The sequence below is a fragment of the Hirsutella rhossiliensis genome (assembly GCF_020360975.1).
Source record: "Hirsutella rhossiliensis strain HR02 chromosome Unknown scaffold00007, whole genome shotgun sequence".
Classification (NCBI taxonomy): Eukaryota; Fungi; Ascomycota; class Sordariomycetes; order Hypocreales; family Ophiocordycipitaceae; genus Hirsutella; species Hirsutella rhossiliensis.
This window is the reverse complement of record NW_025408673.1, coordinates 3,442,154-3,465,165: the sequence shown is the minus strand read 5'-3', so window position 1 is coordinate 3,465,165 and position 23,012 is coordinate 3,442,154. Positions and strand designations below refer to the sequence as shown.

At 62.5% G+C, this 23,012-nt stretch overlaps 5 protein-coding genes across 5 annotated transcripts; 2 read left to right on the top strand and 3 right to left on the bottom strand.

Moving 5' to 3' along the window:
* Window positions 1-681: 681 nt before the first annotated feature.
* Window positions 682-5,944, top strand: HRG_07160 (PIF1-like helicase domain-containing protein; the record flags this gene model as incomplete). The annotated part of the gene is made up of 16 exons (XM_044865631.1): window positions 682-828; window positions 903-1,114; window positions 1,170-1,365; window positions 1,544-1,621; window positions 1,690-1,962; window positions 2,144-2,355; window positions 2,409-2,511; window positions 2,592-2,753; window positions 2,806-3,099; window positions 3,152-3,486; window positions 3,639-3,680; window positions 3,753-3,934; window positions 3,995-4,272; window positions 4,332-4,732; window positions 4,820-5,474; window positions 5,525-5,944. The coding sequence occupies 16 exons, from the start codon at window positions 682-684 to the stop codon at window positions 5,942-5,944; spliced, it is 3,990 nt and encodes a 1,329-aa protein (XP_044719593.1).
* Window positions 5,945-7,217: 1,273 nt separating this feature from the next.
* On the bottom strand, window positions 7,218-10,078 carry HRG_07159 (PIF1-like helicase domain-containing protein; the record flags this gene model as incomplete). The annotated part of the gene is made up of 7 exons (XM_044865630.1): window positions 7,218-7,723; window positions 7,774-8,628; window positions 8,691-9,086; window positions 9,178-9,239; window positions 9,305-9,402; window positions 9,597-9,761; window positions 9,851-10,078. The coding sequence occupies 7 exons, from the start codon at window positions 10,076-10,078 to the stop codon at window positions 7,218-7,220; spliced, it is 2,310 nt and encodes a 769-aa protein (XP_044719592.1).
* A 238-nt stretch (window positions 10,079-10,316) lies between these two features.
* On the bottom strand, window positions 10,317-11,774 carry HRG_07158 (ATP-dependent DNA helicase PIF1; the record flags this gene model as incomplete). Its single annotated transcript, XM_044865629.1, has 4 exons — window positions 10,317-10,365; window positions 10,448-11,034; window positions 11,130-11,259; window positions 11,491-11,774. The coding sequence occupies 4 exons, from the start codon at window positions 11,772-11,774 to the stop codon at window positions 10,317-10,319; spliced, it is 1,050 nt and encodes a 349-aa protein (XP_044719591.1).
* Window positions 11,775-15,277: 3,503 nt separating this feature from the next.
* On the top strand, window positions 15,278-16,224 carry HRG_07157 (uncharacterized protein; the record flags this gene model as incomplete). The annotated part of the gene is made up of 3 exons (XM_044865628.1): window positions 15,278-15,405; window positions 15,579-15,653; window positions 15,711-16,224. The coding sequence occupies 3 exons, from the start codon at window positions 15,278-15,280 to the stop codon at window positions 16,222-16,224; spliced, it is 717 nt and encodes a 238-aa protein (XP_044719590.1).
* A 1,131-nt stretch (window positions 16,225-17,355) lies between these two features.
* HRG_07156 (PIF1-like helicase domain-containing protein) lies at window positions 17,356-22,800 on the bottom strand (the record flags this gene model as incomplete). The annotated part of the gene is made up of 17 exons (XM_044865627.1): window positions 17,356-17,525; window positions 17,576-17,747; window positions 17,802-18,180; window positions 18,246-18,682; window positions 18,826-18,989; window positions 19,245-19,650; window positions 19,728-19,788; window positions 19,849-19,940; window positions 20,135-20,367; window positions 20,433-20,634; window positions 20,678-20,720; window positions 20,771-20,904; window positions 20,991-21,075; window positions 21,183-21,754; window positions 21,804-22,166; window positions 22,232-22,663; window positions 22,726-22,800. 17 exons carry the CDS (start codon window positions 22,798-22,800, stop codon window positions 17,356-17,358), a joined length of 4,020 nt encoding a protein of 1,339 aa, XP_044719589.1.
* Between the last annotated feature and the right edge of the window lie 212 nt (window positions 22,801-23,012).

Below are 23,012 nucleotides of genomic sequence, written 5' to 3'. Positions count from 1 at the left end.
GGCCGTAGTCTCGATCGGAAGCCAGCACTCGCCGCGAGCCATCCAGTCCCGGCCGGCCAGCAGGGCCGAGATCCCCGCCACAACTCCGGCCGCAGCCGGGCCGCTTGTTGGCGGCAGAGATAGCGCCTCGGCAGGTACGGTCGTAGAGCGAGGTAAAGGCGTGTAGCGGTGATAGCTAACCGGACGCAGGTAGATCGGCGATAAGACGGCAGGCGAGGAAGAGCAGAAGAGGAAACGCCATCTTAGTAGTGGGCAGGCCGAGCGGAAACGCGCCCGGGTCGGTGAAAGGTGCCGAGACCAAGGGAGCTGCAGGCCGAGGACCTAGCCAGCGCGCTGCGGCACCTCGACGAGGAGTTCGAGGCGGGCGAGAGGCTGGCTAACGAGCAGACGTGGTGTGCGCCGGTGCCGCGCGAGAGGCAGGTGAGGACGGTGCGGAAGTTCTACCGGGCGTTCCACGACGCTGGCACGCTGCCGATCGCGACCTGCACGCTATGCTACCGGAAGCGGGCCAAGGGGAGCTGAGGAGATGGCGTGGGAGGGTGGGAGGGGTGGTCGCGGAGCGGTGTTGCGGGGGGCGGGCGGTCCCCGTTCGGGTGCCAAGCCTGCTTCCCGGAGGGCAGGCCGGTGGCGGTCTGCGCAGAGTGCGCGCGATGGGCCGGGCGTGAGGGGGCGTCGCCGGCCATGCACCTCCATGGGCGGCTCGGCTGCGAGCACGCGTACCCCGACGAGCTAAAGGACCTCACGCCGCTCGAGGAGAAGCTCATCTCGCTCAACTCGTGCTACGGCTTCGTGACGAAGTATAGCATCCCCGGCGGCCAGAGGCAGAGCGTGAGGTACCCGAGGCACGTCAAGGGCCATATCACGGTGTTCCCGAACGACGTGCAGGGCCTGGCTGCTGCCAGGTGCTCCCGCACCCGCTGGTCCGGGTCATGGACGAGATCCACGTCTCGTGGCAGGGCGCTGAGAGGCCCGGGCCGCGGGACCTATCAGGCCTGCTGTCGGTAAGGCGGTCGGCGGTCGAGAGGGCGCTGGCCTGGCTCAAGGAGAACAACCCGCTCTACGGCGAGGTCGAGATCGACGCGGCGGAGATAGCCAGCTGGGGCGCCGCCGCACGGTGCCGCCGGTGGTGTGCGAGCGGCTGAGCGAAACGAGCCGTCGGCGCGGGAGAGGACGCAGACGGCGCAGGTGGTGCCGCCGTCGGAGCGGGCCATGGACGACGGAGGCGCGGCCGAGATCGAGGAGGTCCTCGCGATGCTAAGGCAGGGCCAGGACCCCGCCGAGGGGAGCCGCGACGTCGGGCTCACGTGCGAGGACGACGACAGGGACGGCGCTAGGCCCGAAGAGGACGGGGACGTAATCAATGAGGTAACGTCTTCCGGCATGTTCCGTTAGATGGGGCGCCAGATGTGGCCGACGCCGAGAAGATTCGCTTCGCCGCGACGCGGTCGGGCCCGAGGGAGCGCGCGCCAGCCCGAGGACGTGGGTAGGGACGGCGGCCAGAGGGGCGGCGGGCGACGGCGGCGACGGCGAGCCGTACATACAGGTGCGACGCGGCGAGGATTTCGCCGACTCGGCGGACGCCTCCTTCTTTGCAAAGGCCTTTCCGACCCTGTTCCCTTTGGCTTGGGCGGGCCGAGGCTCGCCGACGAGGACGCCGCGGGAGAGCGCGGGCCCAGCGTCGGGAACCAGGGCGCCCAGGCGGAGCGGGTTGCAGAGGGCCTTATGTCGACGCGGAACATGAAGCTCCAGGCATGGGCCGACGTCGTGCTGCGGCGTCACGGCGGCCGGTTCGCGACGCACCCTATCTTCGCCTTCCTTGTCTTTAACATGGGCGTGCGGTCTAAGAACCGCCAGGCCAGCATGCTAGGCGTAGCGAGGAAGAACTTCGCAAGGGTCGAGGGCCTACTAAAGTCGTTAACGGCGCAGAGGCTCGAGGCGGCCAGGCCGAGCTCGAGGCCACAGGTAAGACTAGCGACGACGGGGTAAAGAGCTCCTCCGGTCCCTCTCCGTGTTCGGCTACCGGCAGCCAATGTCGAGGAGAGCCGCCTTAGTATGCGGAAGAAGATACTATCCTCATCGTTAGGTACGGGTGCCGGCTATCTGGTTCACGCTGAACCCGAACGACATTACGAACCTAGTAAAGTTACGGCTAGCGGCGCACCGCGGCCGCGACCCCGACGAGGCCGAGGCCTTCCTAAGTGACCTAGGGACCGCGTATAAGCGGACGCGGCTGGCCATATCGGACCCGATGAGCTCGGCCGTCTTCTTCCACCGGGAGATGACGCTCTTCTTCGAGCACTACGTCAACGTCGGGGAGGAGTCGGTGTTCGGCCACGTCGGCGCATACTACGGGCGGTAGAGACCAACGAGCGAGGCGCCCTCCACATCCACGGGCTCCTCTGGCTAAGGGGCAACGCGGGCATTGGCGACGCGCTCGCCGGCCCGGACGCGGAGGAGCAGGCGGCGTACCGGGAGCGCATCGTCCGCTACGTAGATAGCGTCTTCTCTGAGGTAAGGCGGCCGCCTTAACACAAACCCCGATGCCCCTATCTGGGGCAGGCTGAGGGGCCTAAGCTGAACCGAGGCCGCAGGAGCTAGACGCAGAAGGTTACTGTGCCATGCAGGCAGAGCGGTCGGCCACGGCGGACATATCGTCGCGGCTCGACGACGTCGCGCGCTTCACGGACACCTTCGACGAGGAGGCCAACTTCTGCGCGGGCGCGACGCAGATCCATACGCATAGCGCGACCTGCGTAAAATACTCGCTCGGCGTGGGGCGCGGAAGGGGACCTCTGCCGGTTTAAGGCGCCGTGGAGGTTGGTGGAGAGGACGGCGCTGACGGCGGACGGGGTGCTCGAGATCCGGCGGACGCATAGCATGGTGAACCGGTGGAACAGGGCGATGGCAGTGGGGCTACGACACAACCACGACATCTCGTTCATCGCGACGCAGCGCAAGACCATGGCCCTAATCTACTATATTACTAACTATGCGACGAAGGTAGAGGACCCGGTGTGGAAGCGTGTGGCCGCCGCGGCCGAGTTCCTTCCTGTGCTAGAGCCGACGGGAGAGGGCAACAGAAGTGGCGCCGACCGCGACGCCGGCCGGGAGGGCGGGGCCGAAGGGGTAGCGACGGCGGCGGACCCCGTAGAGGAATAAGACGAGAACGTTCCTGCTTAAGGCGGCGAATCGAGTCTTTACGGAGCGGCCGCTGTCGCAGGTCGAGGTGATCGCGCACCTCCTAGGGTACCCGGCGGAGTTTAGCAGCGGCTCAGCGTGGGCGTATATAAACGCAAACCAGCTCTACTGGGCCGTCTTCCGCCGGTGGCGGCACCTCCGACGGGCGAGCGGCGCCGAGGCGACGGGCGACGCGCCGGACGAGACGGTCGTCGTCGAGGAGGCTGGCCTGAGGATCCCTCTCGTCGAGGCCTACCGGCACCGGGGCGAGCTCCTGCGGGCCTCTGCCTTTATGACTACGCATCGCTTGTAAGGTTAAAGCAAAACGGCAGCGGCGCCGACGGTATGGCGGGCTGGGGTGAGGTACCCTTCGCGGAGAGCTGGGCGTCGGGGAAGGGCTGGGTGCAGGCGCTTAGGCGGCCGGGTTGCGGGGCGACTGTATGCGTCGACGGATACCTCAGCAAGGAGTTCAGCGAGGAAGACGACGAGTCGTGCCACCGGAGGTGCGTACTATAAGACGGGGGGCGCCTAAGAGGAAGGCAGAGCAGCTAGGGGCATCGGCTAACAGCATCTAGGGCGGCGGTGCAGCACCTGGCCCTATTCGTGCCGTGGGAGTCCTTCCTCGGCGAGGAGGCAGGCGACATTAACAACATCTGGGCACGGGCGCGGAGTCGCTGGCGCCGAGGGTCGCGCGGCTCGCAGACAACGTGCAGCTCCTCCGGCGGTCGGCGGAGGACGCGAAGCGCGACGCCAAGCAGTGGGCCGCCACGGCCGAGGAGGGCGGTATGACGGCGCCGCAGGCCGACGACGAAGGCAGGGGCGGCCGAAGGGGGCGAGGAGGCATACCGCGCCGGCGGGGCGGGCGACGCGGCTCGGCTCATCGACGTCGTCCGGAACGCCGCCAGCGCGGGACAAGTCACGGCGCAGTCAACAGAGCTGCTAGCGATGACGCAGCAGCTCTGCCGGTTCCAGCAGTCGGCGCTCGGGTCGGCGGCCGAGCTCGCGGCGACGGTGGTGGCGGACGAGAGGGCAGGCAGGCGGGTGAACCTACCGGGCTCGGCGCTGTCGGGGGCGGCACTGCCGCGGCAAGAAGAGGTGCGGGCCATCAAGTCGCAGCAGAGGAGCGCGGCGCGGAGCGGGAGCGGGCGATCCAGGGCATCCAGGGCGGCGGGGCGGCGGCGGGCGTCGGGGCCGACCGCGGCGCGGCCCTTCGCGGGGTGATGGGGGGCTTCGGCGAGGACGACATCGACGTAACGGCGGCCGACGGCGACGCAGACGCAGGCACGGCGGCGGGGATGCGCGTGCGGCTCGGCCCGTCGAGCTCGTTCGTCGCCGCCGGCAGGAAGCTGGCGGGCCAGCTCACGCTCAACGAGAAGCAGGCCATCGCCCTCCTAATCGTGTGCCGGCAACTCGACCGAATCCGGCAGGGCGACGACGCAGGCGGCGACGGTGGTGGCCAGCTCTGCCTATTCATCGGCGGCGAGGGCGGCACCGGCAAGTCGCGCGTCATCGAGGCGCTCGTCGAGCTGCTCGCCCGGAGGACCTATCGAGCCGGGTACTGGTTACGCCGACGTCGGGGGCGGCGGCAGCGCGGATCAACGGCATCACGCTGCACTCGGCCTGCGGGCTTACGGGCGGTCAGGGCGGCCGGGCGGGAGGGGGACGAGGACATTGACGGCGTACGGCTGGCGGGCCAGGGCGAGCGCTTCGTCGACGGCCGGTCGCGGATGGACTGGCAGGAGAAGGAGGTGCTGGTGATCGACGAGGTCAGCATGCTCGGGGCGCGGACGCTGCACGCCGCCAACGAGCAGCTCTGCCGGCTGCGGGGGTCGGCGCGGGACTTCGGCGGCATCCCGGTAGTGATCCTCTGCGGCGACTTCCACCAGTTCCGGCCGGTGCAGGAACGGTCGATCCTGCTGCCGAGCGCGGCGGTGGCGTGGGACGAGGACGGGGCGTTCGCGGCCGAGCAGCGGCGGCGGCACGACAAGGCGCACGCGCTGTGGCGGCGCTTCACGACGGTCGTCATGCTAGACGAGCAGATGCGGGCCGCCGGCGACCCGGAGCTGCGGCGGCTGCTCGGGCGGATCCGCCGGGGCGAGCAGGACCGGTCGGACCTAGAGCTGCTCAACTCGAGATGCTACCGGCCGGGCAGGCGGATCCCGTGGGAGACGGGCCTGACGGTGGTGACGCCGCTCAACCGGAACCGCTGGAACCTCAACCTAGAGGCGGCGCTCGCGTTCCGGGAGAGGCGGCGGACGGCGGCGCGCGTCCTCTCCGAGCATAAGTGGAGGGACGGCGTGCCGACGGAAGAGGAGGCGGTGCTAATGCTAGGCCAGGGCGACGACAGCGCGACCCGGTGCCGGCCGTCTTCCTCTTCGTGCCAGGCATGCCGGTCGTCGTGAACCAGAACACGCACCAGGGGCTGAAGCTTGTGAACGGGGCCGGGTACACGGCGGTGGACGTCATCCCCGACCGCGCCTTCCCGGCCACCGCGTCTCGGCGGAGCTCATCATGCACTTCGGCCGCCGGCGGGCATCGTGCTGGCCTCGGAGACGACCAAGGACTTCCACTTCGTCGGGATGCCTGCCGGGACGATCCTGCTAACGCCCATCAGCGTCAAGATCACAGCGCAGCGGAAGCGGCCATGGCAGCGCAACGACGTCAGCCGGAGGGCCTGCCGTGCGCCGCGGCCTTCGCCTGCACCGACTATAAGGTGCAGGGCGGGACGCCAGAGCGCGTGGCGCTGGAGCTGCGGGGGCGAGGATGACGACGGTCGAGGGAGGGCGGTGCCGTCGTCGTGCGACCCGTATAGCCTATACGTGCAGCTGTCGCGGTGCCCGACGCTCGACGGCATCATGCTCGTATCAGAGGTGCGGGAGCGGGACCTAGTGGGGAACCGGGTGCCTGAGGAGATGACGGCAGCGCAGGCCCGGCTAGAGGAGCTTAGCACGCAGACAACACAGGAGGCGGCCGACTGGCTCCGCAGGTAACGCAGGCGCCCTGCATTTTCCACACTTCTGACGTAAAAGGAGTGTAGGTTAAGGGCCAGGAGGACGGGCGAAGGGGGTGGTCTGTGGAGGCGTGTGGTCTATGGCGGAGTTAGAAGCCGGGCCGGCTTGGGCACCTTCCTCTATGTGGTCTGCGGCGGCGTATGGTCTACGGAGGCGTTGGAAGCGAACTGCGCAGCTGGAACTAAAAGGGGCAGCAAGGGGGCAGGGCATTATTTATTTTTATTTATTAACGAATGAAAAGCGAGAACATCGACGAATCAAAAGCGAGAAAAGAACAACCGACGAATCAAAAGCGAGAACGCCAGCGAATCAGAGGGCGGCATTTGCGGGGGGGAAATCGATGGCGAATTTTTTTTCTCCCCGGGGAGGAACCCTAAGAACCTTTCGTCACGGGGAGGAACCCTAAGAACCTTTCGTCACTCGTTCCTCGTTCCTCAAGGCAAGGCATTGTGTCTAAAACTTGCGTCTTTTGTCTTTGCCCTTTTCGTTCATGCCTTTCTAGCGGGTTCTTCCTTCAAGTCTAAAAGTCGCCCCTCGTTGATCGCTGCTGCCCAGTGCCCTTGTCTTCTTGCCCGCCGGCGCGCTCCTCCGTCTTCTCCCCCTCGTCACCTCACCCTGACAACTCTCCTTGACTCTTCAGCGTCGCCATCCGACCGACGCAAAGCTTCCTCGACAGTCCTCTCGCTTAGCACCTCCAGCCTGGCCTGCGCGGCGGTCATCTCTTCGGGGACTCGGTTGCCCACCAAGTCTCTCTCCCGCACCTTGGACACGAGCGTGATGCCGTCTAGCGTTCGACAGCGCGATAGCTGCACATATAAGCTGTACGGGTCGCATTGCGAGGGCACGGCCCTTCCATCGACTTTCGTCGTCCGTGTCCCCCGCAGCTCCAGGGCCACGCGCTCAGCGTTCTGCCCTGCACCTTGTAGTCCGTGCAGGCGAAGGCTGCTGCGCACGGCAATCCCTTCCGGCTGACGTCGTTCTGCTGCCACGGCCGCTTTCGTTGGCAGTGTATCCTGACGCTCATCGGCGTTAACAAGATCGTGCCCGGCGGCATCCCGACGAAGTGGAGGTCCTTTGTCGTCGCCGATTCCAGTAATATCCCGCCGGCGGCCCGAAGTGGATCGTCATGTCGGACGAGATTCGATGCCCTGGGGACGCCTTGTCGACAATGACCTCCACCGCCGAGTAGCCGGCGCCGTTCACCAGCTTCAGCCCCTGATGGGTGTTGTGGTTCACGACGACCGGCATCCCGGCCACGAACATGAAGACGGCCGGCACGGGGATCGCGCTATCGTCGCCTTGATTGAGTACCATGATCGCTTCTTCCTCGGTCGGCAGGCCCTCCTTCCACTTGTGCTCGGAGATGAAGATGCGCATCGTCGACCGCTGCTGGACCCGGAACGCCAAGCTTGCCTCCATGTTTAGGTTCCACCGATTCCTGTTCAGCGGCGTCACCACGGTGATGCCAGTCTCCCAAGGGATCCGCCTGCCCTCGCGGTAGCACCTGAGTTGAGGAGGTCCAGATCCGTGCGGTCCTGCACACCCTGCCGGATCCGCTTCAGCAGCCCCTGCAATTCCGGATCACCGGCGGCGCGCATTTGCTCGTTCAACATGACGACCGTCGTGAATCTCTTCCACAGCGCGTGCGCTTTGTCGTGCTGGTGCCGCTGCTCGGCCTTGAACGAGTTGTCTACGTCCCACGAGATGGCCGCGCTCGGCAGGACGATCGACCTCTCTTGGACCGGCCGGAACTGCTGAAAGTCTCCGCAGAAGAGGACGATGGGGATCCCCCCGAAATCTTTCTGCGATCCGCGAAGCCGACAGAGTCGCTCGTTTATGGCGTGCAGCGTCCGCGCTCCGAGCATGCTCACCTCGTCGATGACAAGCACGTCCTTCTCCTGCCAGTCCATCCGAGACTGGCCGTGGATGAACCGCTCCGCCCGTTTTGCCAGCCGCACCCCGTCAAGGTCCTTGGCTGTGTTCGCGCCGCCCGCCCCTTGGTCTTTAGTGAACCCGCAGGCGGAGTGGATCGTGATGCCGTTGATCTGCGCCGCGGCAGTCCCTGACGTCGCCGTGATCAGCAGACGATTCGAAAGGCTCTTCCCACTGAACAGCTCGACGAGTGCCCCAATGATCCGCGACTTGCCGGTGCCCCCCTCGCCGCCGACGAACTGGCAGAGCTGGCCGGCATCGCCCCTATTCGTTTGTCGCATCAAATCGAGCTGGCGGCATATTATTAGGAAAGCGATCGACTGCCTCTTGTTCAGCGTTAGCCGTGTTGACAACTCCTTGCCCGCCGCGAAGAAGGAGGTCGATGGGCCAAGCTGGACGCGCATTCCCGCTTCTGCGTCGCTAGCCGTCTCGTCGGAGTCGGCTGTCGTCATTTCGACGTCGTCCTCCCGAAGCCGGTCATCACCTCCGCAACGCAGCTCGGCGATCGCTTTCCCGGACTGCGACTGTGGTTTGTACGCCTTGGATCATTCTCTCCTTTCCTCGACGCACTTATCTGCTGCGACTTGATAGCCTTGACCTGATCCTGCGGCGGTAGTGCGGCCCCGGAAAATACCCGCCCTGGCATGCTTATGCACCTCAACCCTTGTTCGGGAATCGCGATGGCCTCGAGCTCGGCCGTTGAGCAGAGCGCCGATTGCTGGAATCGACAGAGCTGCCGCATCATTGCCATGAGCTCCGGCGACTTGGCCGTCACCTGATTCGTGCCCACTGCGCCTCGGACGACGTCGATCAGGCGCGTTGCGTCTCCGATGTTGTTGGACCGATACGTCGCTGCAAATTCTGCGCCCGCCTCGCCTGTCTCGCCCTCCTCGACGTGGGCGACCGTGGAATCGCCATCGCCGGATGAGGCCGCCCATTGCTTGGCGTCGCGCTTTGCGTCTTCGGCTGATCGTCGAAGCAGCTGCACGTTGTCGACGAGACATGATATTCTCGGGGCCAGCGCCTCGCGCCCGCTCCCAGATGCTATTGATCTCACCTGTTTCTTCGCACAGAAAGGACTCCCACGGCACAAATAGCGCAAGATGCTGCACGGCTGCCCTTTAAGGGGAGGGGAGGTTAGCCACTCTGATGATGCCTGCCGGCAGGGCGGTTGCTATACACACCTCCGGTGGCACGACTCCTCGTCGTCGTTGTGGCCGAAGTCCTTGCTCAGGTAGCCATCGAGGCAGACGGTAGCATGCTTGCCCGGCCGCCTGAGCACCTGGACCCAGCGTCTCCTGGCGCCCATCCATCCTCGAAGGGCACCTCCCCAGGCCGCACAGCTCTCATCCTTACTGGTGCGTCTTAGTCTAACGAGCGATATGTAGTCGTATAAGCATAGCCCTCGCAGGAGCTCTCCCGGTGCTGGTACGCCTCAACGTGGGAGATCCTCAGGCCTGCTTCTTCGACAACGACCGACTCATCCAGAGTATCATCTATGGCCGCCGCGCCACTTGCTCGTCGGAGATACGGCCACCGTCGAAAGACTTCCCAGTACAGCAGAGATGTGTTCAGGTACGCCCAGGCGCTGCTGTTGGTGAACTCGGCCGGATATCCAAGAAGATGAGCGACGACCTCGACCTGAGATAGCGGACGCTCCGTGAACACACGATTCGCCACCCTCATCAAGAACTGTCGCGTCCTGTTCCCTTGGCGGCGTCATCGCCAACAGCACCTCCACCGTCGTCCTGTCCTCCGTTGGCCGTGCCGTCACCCGTTGAGGCGGCCAGGAGATCGGCCGCGGCCGCCACACGCTTCCACACCGGGTCCTCCACCTTCGTCGCGTAGTTCGTGACATAATACATAAGGGCCATGGTCTTGCGCTGCGTCGCAATGAAGGAAATGTCGTGGTTGTGCCGGAGCCCAACAGCGATAGCCTTGTTCCATCGATTGACCATGCTGTGAGTCCTCCGGATCTGCAACACCCCGTCTGCCGTGATGGCGGTCTTGTCGACCAACCTCCATGGAGACTTAAACCGGCATGGATTCCCTTTCCGCGCTCCTTTGCCCAAGGAATACTTGACACAGGTCGGGCTATGCGTGTGAACCTGTGTAGCGCCGGCACAGAAGTTGGCCTCCTCGTCAAATGCGGCCGAAAACTGCTCGGTGTTGTCCAGCAGGAGGAAATATCGGACGTCACAGATCGCTCCGCTTGCACGGCGCAGAACCCTTCCTGATCCAGATCCTATCTTGCACGTCAGCCTGGCCCCGTTTGTCCATCGGACGAGCAATTCAGGTTCTCAGTGACACGTCTTAGCTATTCTTACCTCGGAGAAGACACTATCGACGTATCGTATGATTCGCTCGCGATACGCCGCCTGATCCTCCCCGTGGATGTCGGCAAGCATCGAGCTGAGATGCGCGTTTCCGTGCAACCAGAGCAAGCCGTGAACATGAAGCGCCCTCGTTCGTTGGTCTCCACAGCGCCATAGTACTTGCCGATGCGCCCGAATACCGACTCTTCTCCGACCTTCACGTAATGATCGAAGAACAGCTTCATCTCCCGGTGGAAGAATACGGCGGCGCTCATCGGATCGGACATGGCCAGCCTTGTCCGCTTGTACGCACTCCCAAGGCCTTCTAGGAACTCCTCGGCCGCGCCGGGATCGCGTGTCCGATATGCCGCCAGTCGCAGCTTCACCGGGTTCGTAATGTCGTTTGGGTTGATGGTGAACCAGATGGCCGGAACGCCGTAGCCAACGATGAGCGACTGGATTTTCCGCCGCATATTGAGCCGAACCTCTCTCGACATGGGTTGCCGGTGGCCGTACAGCGAGAGGCTCCTGAGAAGCTCCTTCACGCCCTCATCGGTCGTCTTGCCCGAGCTCTCCAACTCGACCTCGCCGCCGCTAACCTTTGCGCGGTCATCGAGCGGGCAACGCGCTCGACCTTGCCGAAGTCCTTCCTCGCCACACTCAGCATGCTGACGCGGCGGTTCCTCGACCGCACCCCCATGTTGAAGACGAGAAATGCAAATATGTGGTGCAACGCAAACCGGCCACCATGGCGCCGGAGCACGATGTCGGCCCAAATCCGGAGGTTCAAGCTTCGGGAGGATACGATGTCTCCGCTGCCGCCCCTGCCTCAGCAGCTCTACCGGTGCCTCGCAAGTTGGTAGGGCCTTCCCGCCTCGGCTATGGCCTCTTCGGCCAGCCTTGGTCCCCAACGCCAAATGGGAACAGGGTCGGGAACGTTCTGGCGAAGAAGGACGTCTCAAAGGAGTCGGCAAACTCATCCCCCCGCGAGACTCGAATGTATGGCTCACTGCCATCGTCGCCACGCCCTCGACCCCACCGAGGATCCGACCCACGTTCTCGGGCCCGCGCGGCCGTCGTCGGCACCTGCGCCAACAGCGTCACAGGCAAACCGCAGCTTCTCGACATCCGCCACGTCTGGCGGTCCGTCCAGCCCAAACATGCCGGAAGACGTCACCTCGTTGATTGGTCGAACGTTCTGATCGGGGCTAGCACCAACTCCATCACGACCCGCGCCTTCTTCGTTGGGCCCGTGCCCTTCAGCCTCGCCTCCCGTTTCCTGCCTTTGGTTGAGCAGAGCGAAGAGTTCCTCGATCTCCACCGACCCCTCGTCGTCCATGGCGCGCTCCGTGGGCGGCACAACGTGCGCCGTCCGCGTTTTCTCCCATGCGGACGGCTCGTTCCGCTCCATGCGATCATACACCAAGGCCGGCACCCCGTCTATCGGGTCTCCCAACTCTCCATCTCCGCCACGTCGATCTCGATCTCGGCGTAGTGGGGGTTGCTCCTCTTCAGCCAAACAAGAGCCCTCTCGACGACCCGCCGCCTCACCGACAAGAGACTCGACAGGTCGCTCGGTGCCGGCTTCTCCACGCCCTGCCACGAAACGTGGATCTCGTCCAGTGCTTGCAAAGGGGTGCGGGAGCACCTGGTCGCCAGCTCCTGCACGTTGTTGGGAAACACTGTGATGTGGCCCTTGACGTGCCTCGGATACCTCACGGCCTGCCTCTGCCCGCCCGGAATGCTATATCTCGTGACAAACCCATAGCAGGAGTTGAGCGAGACGAGCTTCTCTTCGACCAGCGTGAGTCCCTTGAGCTCGTCAGGGAACATGTGCTCACAGCCAAGGCGAGTGTGAAGATGGACCGCCGGCGACAGACTCCCGCGCGCCAGGCATCGGGCACACCGCACACACCGACACGGGCTCGCCTTCGGAAAGCAGCTCCGGCATGAAAATGGTGAGCGGCCGCCCTCTGGCACGCAGCTTGACAGCCATTGATCCCATCTGATCTCCTCAGCTCTTTTCTCGTACGCTTGCGGTAGCACATCATGCAGGTCCGTATCGGCAACGTGCTCGCATCGTGGAACGCCTGATAAAAATCCCGCACCGTCGACACCTTCCTGTCGTGCGGTATTGGCGTACACCACGTCTGATCGTTAGACAGCCTCTCCTTCATGGCGAAGTCTTCCTCCAAAAAACGCAGCACACTCGCCAGGTCTTCGGCCCGCAGCTCCCGACTCCTCTGCCTTCCGATTCCACTCCGAATCTGTTTTCTCGGGCGCTCGTCCGGACCAGGAAGACGTTTTCTCTTCTCCCGCCTCCGGGGCCGGGCCGCCTCCGATCCATGATTTCTTCTCTCCGTGGCTGATTCGCTTCTTCGCAAGCCGTCGGATGCGGCAGCTTTGGCGACGACTGCCCGACTACGTGCGCATCCCCTGACACGCCATCCGGCCCTTTGCACTGGACAGGCACCGGGCCGTGCTGGCGAACGTTTTCCACGCCGAACCTTGACCTCAGTCCTTGCCCTTTCCAGCACTCTCCTCGTTCTTGCTGCCGATCAAACTGCACGGGCCCCAGCCGCCACCCGCGATGAGCCGCCCACCTCCCTTTGCTGCAGCCTCCGCCCGCTCAGCGAAGCGTCCGCTGGCTCTGCCGCGGCGTCGCCCACCCCACAGGAGACGGCCCCGGATGCTGCGCCGTACCTGCTGCGTTGGAGACACCCTGCGGCCTGGTACTCCTTTACCCGCCAACTCCGTCCCCGACGGCGCTTGGGCAAACCAGACGCAATCGCTGCTGCTAATTGCCCGTTTTCTCTTAAGTTGTCGAATACCGGTTCCCTAGGCTGGATGGATCGAAGCTTCGGTACCTCCTTCGAATGAACACTCGGGACATCGCCCGCCGCCGCCGTAACACGTTGCTCCTCATCTTCAGGATCTCCTCCTGAGGCAGAAAGTGCCGATGAGGAGCGGACGATCAGAGTCCGCTACCCCATATCTCCACGTTCCCTAGGCAACAGGGGCCTCGGAAGCTGACCCGGTGACTGATGTTGCGCGGAACTTCCGCTGCTAACCATATTATGGAACTTCCGTGCTCTGTTTGACCGCAAACCGCCTCGCGGCGGTCTTCTCGGCAACGACCTCGCAATTGCTTCTGCGTGCTGTCTCCATGCGGTGTCTTCAACCACAGGTTTCTAGGCTGAATCGGCCGGAACGTTGATGCCGCATTCGCCCGTGATTCGTATCTTCGTAACCGTCCCAGGCTCTCCCCCCGTGCTCTGCGGCCCCTCTCAGAAGCTGCCACCACATCTACACCGGCTCCTGTCGCACCATCTCCGAGCCCCGAACCCGACCCGCTCACGTTCTCACCTCTTCTCCATCCCCGACTGACAACGAACAGGCTTCAGGGTGAGCAACCGCCTCGCTTAACTTCACTGCAGGACTGTCCGCCATGCTGCTGCCTCCTCGACGTCGACTGCCGTAAATTGGCAACAGGCTATAAAGCTTTGGCTCCGGAGCACCTCCACTTGGACAGTCTCGCTTGTTGACGACGCTACTTCTCCCGAATGGGAAGCTCCCTAGCCATCACTTCCCTCATGGCCGTGGCGTTTCTTCCTTATAGCTTCCTATAAAATGCTTCCCTATGGTACCGAGGCGATGCAATACTACCCTCTATATTCCCCGTTACCATGCCTATCTATGTGCGTCCACCGTCCCGGCCTCGCCTGGTCTCCACGTGCGACCTGCTACCCCGGCTTTGCCAAAGCGACCCTTCCATCGCCGTGCTCTCTTTGCGCACTCCAGCGAATCCCTGGCCACTGCCGACCTCCGGCACATGGAGATGGCCGCGACAACCGCCTGCCGCACACTTCAAACCATACTCTTCAGCCCTTCCAACACCATCCTACCAACCTTGCGCATCAGTTCACCATCAATACCCGCCAATCCGCCTCGTCGAGCAACAGCCACAAGGCTGCCGGCGATAACATGTCCATGACGTCCCTCATGCAGCCGGACTACCCTTCTAGATTTGCTCCCTCGCCAGCACCAATGTCGCATCAACGGCCTTAATGCTAAAGCGATAGCCAGGACCCCTGCCTGTCCTCTTGTAGTCGCTAGCCACCGGAGTCTCGACTTGCAAACCCTCTTGGAAAGTTCTCGTGACCAACTCGCATCCTCCTCCTCAGGTCGACCCATATATCCGACTTCACCGTGTCCCAATAGTAGACTCGACACGGTCGGCACCCGCCTCGCTCAGCCGCACGCAATGCCCATCCAACTACCGACGACCGTCAAAAAGGGAGTCCTGCAATACTACCATAACCTCTTTCTTTCCTTCACTCTCATTCGTTATTGCCCCCTTTGCTATCTACTCCATGCAACGATGACACCGAAGGGGACTACTGGACTTTCTTTCTCCGCAGTCTTACCCACACTAACCTTACCGTTCGCCGACCTCCAACTTCTCGCAACATAGCCATCACCCCTACTCAACTTCCAACCCCCGGCTCCCTACTTCACTCACGACCACAGAACCAGATGGTCGAGACTGCTCGAGAACCTCGCCAGCTCATTCCCGCATACCCCCGCTTCTGATCTATCACCTAGGTAGCATTCACTGACTCTCAAGTCTCCCCGACCCGAGCCACGAGCCCTCTTTCGAGCAGCAAGAAAACCTGCTTTATAGGATGCCTACCTCTACTCTGCCTAACCCTCCTTTACACTTCCACGGTGACCACATCTGCCATGTTCTCACGATGTCGGCCTCCCAGCTCAACGTCGATACCTCGTCCTCCCGCGGCAACCTCTTGACAGCCAGAAAATGCTGGCGCCGACATGTCCATGATGGCCTTTGTCCAGCCCGGCTGCCCGTCTAGGTTCGCCTACCAGAATGAGCATCGTGTCAAAGGGCTCAACGCAGAAACCCTAGCGAGGGTCTTCCTTCCAACGCCCTCATGGCTGTCGACTCCAGAGTATGCAGCAATCCGGTCAGATCCTGACAATCCATCGACCTGCATCTTCTTGAGCCTTAATATTTCCATATACAACCAACAGATAATCCCCTCGGAATGGACCGAGCAGTGGTTCTTTATGGTCGGCCGTGTTCATCCCTTTGCCCTGACGTGGAAATCGAGCGACGTGATAGCTTCGAGTCGGAGGATGACAACATTACAGAATACACCATCCCGGCTCTCATCGTCCGCGACCACAGCTACCAGCCGTAGGTGTATGCTCCAGACCTCCGTCACCACTACCATCTCTGACGATGGCCACAGAGTCATCCTCGCACCCTCGGCTCGGCGGATGCCTTCCCAGCGATACAACCCATTGTCTCCTTCACGGGACCTGTCATCGGTTCCGGCCGCGACCTTCTGCATGGAAACTCGGCTGCGGCCCTTGACGACACCCAGCTGAGCTGTTGCGGCTTTGTCCAGCTCTCGACCTTTATCTGTCCTGGGATTCCGGGCAAACACCCTTCAAGGGCTTTCATCCCTTTCAACTTTTCGTCATCTTCCCATTCACGCCAATCCTTGGACCTCCTATGCAAGAAGATGACCGAGAGGCGCGATAGCCAGTTCCAGCCGAACGCTCTCCTCACCTGCACGGGCAAAATCGCCGGCTTACTCGATCACCAGATCATGACACATGCCCCGGCCTTCGAGCAAGACTATATCTTCATCGTCGTCCCCGATACATGGACTTTCCTTGACAGGGCCATGTCCAACCAGGCTTCTGCGACACAGCTACTGCCGACGACACCCAGGGCTCAGTCGGCAACCCTCGGACTATAGCGATGCGTTGGCCAGGTTTACCTCTACCAAAAACGCAATGCCGCCCCAAGCGGCGCCTCCCACGCCGCCTGCATCTAGGTCAGTCGATCTCTTATGATGACATCAAAGCGGTCATTGCCCGATCCCGACCAAACCCCAACCAAGAGACCGCGACTTTCTCCAGAAATTTCCACCATAGTCGCCGCCTGTGATAGTCGAGGCCCCGCCAAATCCGACACTTCCTCCCTTCTGTCCCACGAAGACCCGGAGACTCAGAGACGGACACCGAGCCAGTCAATCACCCAGCCACATCCGCCTCTGGCCCTATCAGACCTCCGGCGTCAATCTCTTCCCGACCGCACCGCGCCCGACATCCGCCCAAGAATATTCTGTAAAGCAACGAACGAAACAACACAACATGACAAGGAACATGTTTCATCATCCTCAAACTCAAGTGCGAAAGGCCCTAATGGGATATTTCCTTCTCCTCTTGCTCTCCTTTTCACAAAGACAATCCAGTCAAAACTTCTCCAATATACTCCTTATTCTGTTTATATCCACCACTTATAGCACCTGTAAATCCTCAGAGCCTTCCACTCGCCCACACATGCATTACCCACCCACAACTCTCTTCACCCCTGCCGCCTCTCCACGCCCTTTGCGCCTTTGCAAAGCAAAATCTCCTTGCAGCGGCCTAGGCTGCCTCTCTGACGCTCTGTCTCGATTTCACTCACGATAATGCTCTACGTCTCTCGCCGGATCTCCATCTCATATCTCATATCTCACTCTTCTTCCTGTCTTCCTCTCACTTCCCCTGTCTCCTATCTCCTGTCGCCAACTCTCTCCTCTCCCCGACTTTCTCCTGTCGCCATCGCCAACTTTCGTTCCGAAAGGCCTCTTTGCGCGAGCCGCGGCTGGCGAGCCTTCCCCTCGTCTAACGTGCCCCGCAGACCCCGCCCTCTCCCCCCAAAAGTTCTCCGCCCCTTGATTGGTCCCTTGTGATTGGTCCCTCCTTGCCTCCCTCCTCGTTGGTCGCTGCCCTTCCCCCGGCTTCTGTTGCCTTTTCGCGTGCCTTATCCCACCACTAGGCGCCTCCCACCCTGTCTGCCGCCTGCCGACTCTTCCCGCCTGCCGAACTCTTCATCGCGTCACCTAGCGCGGCCGCCTTGACTCTTCAGCATCACCGTCCAGCCAGCGCAACGCCTCCTCAACGGTCCTCTCGCTCAGTACCTCGAGCCTGGCCTGTGCGGCAGTCATCTCCTCGGGGACCCGGTTGCCCACCAAGTCTCTGTCCCGCACCTTGGACACGAGCATGATGCCGTCTAGAGTTCGGCAGCGCGATAGCTGCACGTACAGGCCGTACGGGTCGCACTGCGAGGGCACCACCGTTCCATCCATCTTCGTCGTCCGTGTCCTCGCAGCTCGAGGGCCACGCGCTCCAGCGTTTTGCCCTGCACCTTGTAGTCCGTGCACGCGAACGCTGCTGCGCACGGCAAACCCTTTCGGCTGACGTCGTTGCGTTGCCACGGCCTTTTTCGCTGGCACTGTATCTTAACGGTCATGGGTGTCAACAAGATCGTGCCCGGCGGCATCCCGACGAAGTGGAGATATCTCGTCGTCTCCGATTCGAGAATGATCCCCGCCGGCGGCCCGAAGTGGATCGTCATATCGGCCGAGATCCGATGCCCCGGGTACGCCTTGTCGACAATGACCTCCACCGCCGAGTAGCTCGCGCCGTTCACTAGCTTCAGCCCCTGGTGGGTGTTGTGGTTCACGACGATGGGCATCCCGGCCACGAACATGAAGACGGCCGGCACCGGGATCGCGCTATCGTCGCCCTGGTTGAGTATCATGATCGCCTCTTCCTCCGTCGGCAGCTCCTCCTTCCACTTGTGCTCGGAGATGAAAATGCGCATCGTCGACCGCTGCTGGACCCGGAACGCCAGGCTCGCCTCCATGTTCAGGTTCCACCGATTCCTATTGAGCGGCGTCACCACGGTGATGCCCGTCTCCCAAGGGATCCGCCTTCCTCCCGGTAGCACCTTGAGTTGAGGAGGTTTAGATCCGTCCGATCCTGCACGCCTAGACGGATCCGCTTCAGCAGCCTCTGCAGCTCCGGGTCGCCGGCGGCGCGCATCTGCTCGTCCAGCATGACGACCGTCGTGAACCTCTTCCACAGTGCGTGCGCTTTGTCGTGCTGGTGACGCTGCTCGGCCTTGAACGAGTTGTCTACGTCCCACGAGATGGCCGCGCTAGGCAGGACGATCGACCTCTCTTGGACCGGCCGGAACTGCTGAAAATCTCCGCAGAAGAGGACGATGGGGATCCCCCCGAAATCTTGCCGCGATCCGCGAAGCCGGCGAAGCCGCTCGTTCACGGCGTGCAGCGTCCGCGCCCCGAGCATGCTCACCTCGTCGATGACGAGCACATCCTTCTCCTGCCAATCCATTCGAGACTGGCCGTGGATGAACCGCTCCGCCTGTTTCGGCAGCCGCACCCGTCAAGGTCTTTGACCATGTTCGCGCCCCGCCCCTTGGTCTTTAGTGAACCCGCAGGCGGAGTGGATCGTGATGCCGTTGATCCGCGCCGCCGCAGTCCCCGACGTCGCCGTGATCAGCAGACGATTCGAAAGGCTCTTTTACTGAACAGCTCGACGAGTGCCTCGATGATTCGCGACTTGCCGGTACCGCCCTCGCCACCGACGAACTGGCGCAGCTGGCAGGCATCGCCCCGTCGGTCTGCTGAATCAAATCGAGCTGGCGGCATATTATCAGAAAAGCGATGGACTGCCTCTTGTTCAGCGTCAGCCGTGTTGCCAACACCTTGCCCGCCGCGAGGAAGGAGGTTGATGGGCCAAACTGAACGTCCATTCCCGCCCCTGCGTCGATAGCGGTCTCGTCGGAGTCGGCCATCGTCATTTCGACCTCGTCCTCCCGAAACCGGTCATCACCCTTCGCAACGCTGCGCGGCGATCGCTTTCCCAGGCGGCGGGCGTGCTTTGTATCCTTGGATCATCCTCTCCTCTCCTTCGAGGCACTTACCTGCTGCGACTTGATAGCCTTGACCTGATCCTGCGGCGGTAGTGCGGCCCCGGAAAATACCCGCCCTGGAATGCTTAACCGCCTCTCCTCGTTCGATCAGCGCCGTGGCCTCGAGCTCGGCCGTCGAGCGCAGCGCCGATTGCTGAAACCGACAGAGCTGCTGTATCATTGCCATGAGCTCCGGCGACTTGGCCGTCACCTGATTCGCTCCCACTGCACCTCGGACGACGTCGATGAGCCGCGTTGCGTCTCCGATGCTGTTGGGCTGATATGTCGCTGCAGACTCCGCGCCCGCCTCGCCTGCTCCACCCTCCTCGACGTGTGCGACCGTCGGGTCGCCATCGCCGGACGAGGCTGCCCATTGCTTGGCGTCGCGTTTTGCGTCTTCGGCGGATCGTCGAAGCAGCTGCACGTTGTCGACCAGACATGATATTCTCGGGGCCATAGCGTCTCGAGCCCGCGCCCAGATGCTGTTGATCTCACCTGTTCCTTCGCCCAGGAAGGACTCCACGGCACGAACAGCGCAAGATGCTGCACGGCTGCCCTTCAGGGGTGGGTTAGCCTCTCCGATAATGCCCGCTGACAGAGCAGTTGCCATACACACCTCCGGTAGCACGACTCGTCATCGTAGGTGAAGTCCTTGCTCAGGTAGCCGTCGAGGCAGACGGTAGCGTGCTTGCCCGGCCGCCTGAGCACCTGAACCCAGCGTCGTCCCGGCGCCCATCCATCCTCGAAAGACATCTCCCAAGCCGCCCAGCTCTCGTCGTTGCCGATGCGTTTCAGTCTGACGATCGATATGTAGTCATACAGGCATAGGCCTTTCAGCAGCTCTCCCGGTGCTGGTACGCCTCGACGTGGGAGATTCTCAGGCCTTCTTCTTCGACGACGACCGACTCATCCAAGGTGTCATCCATAGCCGCAGCGCCACTGGCTTCTCGGAGATGCCGCCATCGCCGAAAGACTTCCCAGTACAGCAGAGAACAGTTCAGGTACGCCCACGCGCTGCTGTCGGTGAACTCGGCCGGATATCCGAGAAGGTGAGCGACGACCTCGACCTGTGATAGCGGACGCTCCGTGAACACGCGGTTCGCCACTCTCATCAGGAACTGTCGCGTCCTGTTCCCTTGACAGGGTCATCGGTGGCAGCGTCTCCGCCACCGTCCCGCCCTCCGTTGGCCGTGCCATCACCTGTTGAGGCGGCCAGGAGCTCGGCCGCGGCCGCCACACGCTTCCACACCGGGTCCTCCACCTTGGTCGCGTAGTTCGTGACATAATAGATGAGGGCCATTGTCTTGCGCTGCGTCGCAATGAAGGAAATATCATGGTTGTGCCGGAGCCCGACAGCAATAGCCTCGTTCCATCGATTGACCATGCTGTGTGTCCTCCGGATCTGCAGCACCCCGTCTGCCGTGAGGGCGGTCTTGTCGACTAACCTCCATGGCGCCTTGAACCGGCAGAGGTCCCCTTTCCGCCCTCCTTTGCCCAAGGAGTACTTCACACAGGTCGGGCTATGCGTGTGCACCTACGTCGCGCCGGCACAGAAGTTGGCCTCCTCGATAAACGCGGCCGAGAACTGCGCGGCGTTGTCCAGCAGGGAACCAATACCGCCCGTCACAGATCGCTCCGCTTGCACGGCGCAAAAACTTTCCTGGTCCAGATCCTGCCTTGCACGTCAACCCGGCCCCACTTGGCCATCAGAAGAGTACTTCAGGCTCCCGGTGGCACATCTTAGGTAGGCATTCTTACCTCTGAGAAGACGCTATCGATGTATCGGACGATTCGCTCGCGATACGCCGCCTGATCCTCCCCGTGGATGTCGGCAAGCATCGAGCTGAGATGCGCGTTCCCGTGCAGCCAGAGCAAGCCGTGAACATGAAGCGCCCGCGTTCGTTCGTCTCCACGGCGCCATAGTACTTGCCGATGCGCCCGAATACCGACTCTTCACCGACCTTCACGTAATGATCGAAGAACAGCTTCATCTCGCGGTGGAAGAACACGGCCGAGCTCATGGGATCCGATATCGCCAGCCGTGCCCGCTTATACGCATCCCCAAGGCCTTCTAAGAACTCCTCGGCCGCGTCGGGATCGCGTGTGCGGTATGCCGCCAGTCGCAGCTTCACCGGGTTCGTAATGTCGTTCGGGTTGATGGTGAACCAGATGGCCGGCACGCCATATCCGACGATGAGCGACTGGATTTTCCGCCGCATATTGAGACGGACCTCTCTCATGGGCTGCCGGTGGCCGTAAAGCGAGAGGCTCCTGAGAAGCTCCTTCACGTCACCATCGGTCGTCTTACCCGAGCTCTCCAACTCGACCCTCGCCGCCGCTAGCCTTTCTGTGGTCATCGAACGCACGATGCGCTCTACCTTGCGGAAGTTCTTCCTCCCCACACTCAACATGCTGACCCGGCGGTTCCTCGACCGCACCCCCATGTTGAAGACGAGAAATGCGAAGATGTGGTGCAGTGCAAATCGACCACCATGGCGCCGGAGCACGATCTCGGCCCACGCCTGAAGGTTCAAGCTTCGAGACGATACGGGTCTCCGCGGCCGCCTCTGCCTCGACAGCCCTGCCTCGCAAGTTGGCCGTGACCTTCCCCGCGTCGACCATGGTCTCTTCAACCAGCCTTGGTCCCCCAACGCCAAATGGGAACAGGGTCGGGAACGTCCTGGCAAAGAAGGACGCCTCAAAGGAATCGGTAAACTCACCCCGCGAAACCCGGATGTATGGCTCACAACCACCGTCGCCACGCCCCGAACCCCGGCTAGGGACCCGACCCACGCTCTGGCCCGCACGGCCGTCGTCGGCACCTTCACCAACAGCGTCACAGGCAAACTGCAGCTTCTCCACGTCCGCGACGTCTGGCGGTCCGTCGAGCGCGAACATGCCAGAAGACGTCACCTCGTTGATCGCTGGAACGTTCTGGTCGGGGCAGGCGTCACTTCCATCGCGAACCGCGCCTTCTCCGTTGGGCCCGTGACCTTCACCCTGGCCGCCGGCTTCTTGTCCTTGGTTGAGCAGGGCGAAGAGCTCCTCGATCTCCACCGGCCCTCCTCGTCCACGGCGCGTTCCGTGGGCGGCACAACGTGCGCCGTCCGCGCTTTCTCCCACCCAGACGGCTCGTTCCGCTCCATACGATCGCACACCGACGACGGTACCCCGTGTATCGAGTCTCCCCAGCTCTCCATCTCCGCCGCGTCGATCTCGATCTCGGCGTAGTGGGGGTTGTTCCGCTTCAGCCAGACAAGGGCCCTCTCGACCACCCGCCGCCTCACCGACAAGAGACTCGACAGGTCGCTCGGTGCCGGCTTCTCCGCGCCCTGCCACGAGATGTGGATCTCGTCCAGTGCTTGCAAAGGGGTGCGGGAGCACTTGGTGGCCAGCTCCTGCACATTGTTCGGAAACACTGTGATGTGGCCCTGACATGCCTCGGATACTTCACGCTCTGCCTCTGCCCGCCCGGAATGCTATATCTCGTGACAAACCCGTAACATGAGTTCAGCGAGATGAGCTTCTCTTCGACCGGCGTCAGTCCCTTGAGCTCATCGGGGAACATGTGCTCGCAGCCAAGGCGACTGTGAAGGTGGATCGCCGGCGACAGGCTCCTGCGCGCCAGGCATCGGCCACACTCGGCGCACACCGACACGGACTCGCCCTCGGGAAAGCAACCCCGGCATGAAAATGGTGAGTGGCCGCCCTTTGGTACGCAGCTTGACAGCCACTGATCCCACATAATCTCCTTAACTCTCCGCCCGTACACTTGCCGTA